Source organism: Cyprinodon variegatus, unplaced genomic scaffold (genome assembly GCF_000732505.1).
Source record: "Cyprinodon variegatus isolate N-32 unplaced genomic scaffold, C_variegatus-1.0 Scaffold5220, whole genome shotgun sequence".
NCBI classification, from domain to species: Eukaryota; Metazoa; Chordata; class Actinopteri; order Cyprinodontiformes; family Cyprinodontidae; genus Cyprinodon; species Cyprinodon variegatus.
This window is the reverse complement of record NW_015155673.1, coordinates 597-2,029: the sequence shown is the minus strand read 5'-3', so window position 1 is coordinate 2,029 and position 1,433 is coordinate 597. Positions and strand designations below refer to the sequence as shown.

The 1,433-nt window shown below is 43.1% G+C and overlaps 1 protein-coding gene across 1 annotated transcript; it reads left to right on the top strand.

The window, feature by feature from the left end:
• Nucleotides 1-56: 56 nt before the first annotated feature.
• Nucleotides 57-1,203, top strand: LOC107081463 (cleavage and polyadenylation specificity factor subunit 1-like; the record flags this gene model as incomplete). Its single annotated transcript, XM_015369636.1, has 5 exons — nucleotides 57-206; nucleotides 560-725; nucleotides 805-832; nucleotides 912-1,045; nucleotides 1,123-1,203. Coding segments are annotated over exons 2-5 (387 nt in total), but the record flags the coding sequence as incomplete, so codon positions are not given.
• Nucleotides 1,204-1,433: the final 230 nt, after the last annotated feature.

The window sequence follows — 1,433 nt, the reverse complement described above, 5'->3', positions numbered from 1 at the left end:
AACTGTAGGGGGCAGCAACACGCCTGCGTGCCTTTCATTTGTTGACAGAACAAGAACTCAGAGGGCAACACAACAAAGCTAACCGCCAGGTTGCCTGGCAATTAGCTGGAGCGCTAACAGTCATTTAACTCAGAAATATGACGCACTACGTTTGTATGAAAAGACATATAATAAAGCATCGAGCTTAGATAACTTATCGGATATAGGTACGTTAATAAATTTGTTTCCCATTGTTTTTATGGAACCCGAACAACCGCTAATACATGCTAGCTGCTGAGCTACCTGCACGAGCATGAAGCTAGCTGTTGGAACCGGCGTCTCTGTACAATGACTTCCTGAACCTAATGATTGCTTTACTTATGTTTCAGGCATATTTAAGGTTTAAATTATTAAAACATTGTGAACATAACCCGAAAATTTAATTGACGATGTATTTTATCCTAAAGCGTGTCAGTGATTTGATTTTCTTTGCACACGCTCCCTAAAGTAGCTCCTTCAATGAGTCCTGCAGTAATGTTGGTAACTCAGTGGTGTTGACATGTCTGCTGTCTCCCATCAGAGGCAGAAGCGAAGCTAGGAGGATGTATGCGGTGTACAGGCAGGCCCACACCCCCACTGCTGTGGAGTTCTCCGTCTATTGTAACTTTATATCCAGTAAGGAGAAAAACCTGGTTATCGCCGGAACATCCCAGCTTTTCGTCTATAGGATCATTCACGATGTTGAGGTAAAAGCAGCTGTTAGTTTGACCCATTTTTTGTCTTTGTGTAACATTTCTGTGATTGCCTTTTGTTTTATTCCTGAAGAGCACATCCAGAACTGAAAAGTCATCCGGTATGTCCAGGCATCTGACACCAATCTGTGTTTTTTATGACAACATAAACATTACTAAGACTTATTGACTCTGTTGCAGATTCTAAAACCCGTAAGGAGAAGCTGGAGCAGGTGGCCTCCTTCTCTCTCTTTGGTAACATCATGTCCATGGCGAGTGTGCAGCTGATAGGCGCCAACAGAGATGCGCTCCTCCTCAGTTTTAAAGATGCAAAGGTATCCCCTGTCTAAAGATGTTTAGAACAAACTCAGGGCGATCAGCTTCAGTGATGATCTCCCTGCTGTCTCACCAGTTGGCTGTAGTGGAGTACGACCCCGGGACACATGACCTCAAGACTCTCTCTCTGCATTACTTTGAGGAGCCAGAGCTCAGAGTAAGTACGCCGCCGGCGACCACAAACCTGATCAGATTTAATGTTGGACTAACACAAGTTGGTTGTAACTGTAAAGCCAAACACCTTTGATTTAATGTTGATTTATACTTTAACCCCTTAAGCAGGAGGTCTTCAACAGAGGTCCAAGGAGGTACTGGAGGTTTTGGTTGATTAGACTTTTTTCATAGCCTGATAAACCAGACTAAATGTGAGATTAAATGTGTAATTTA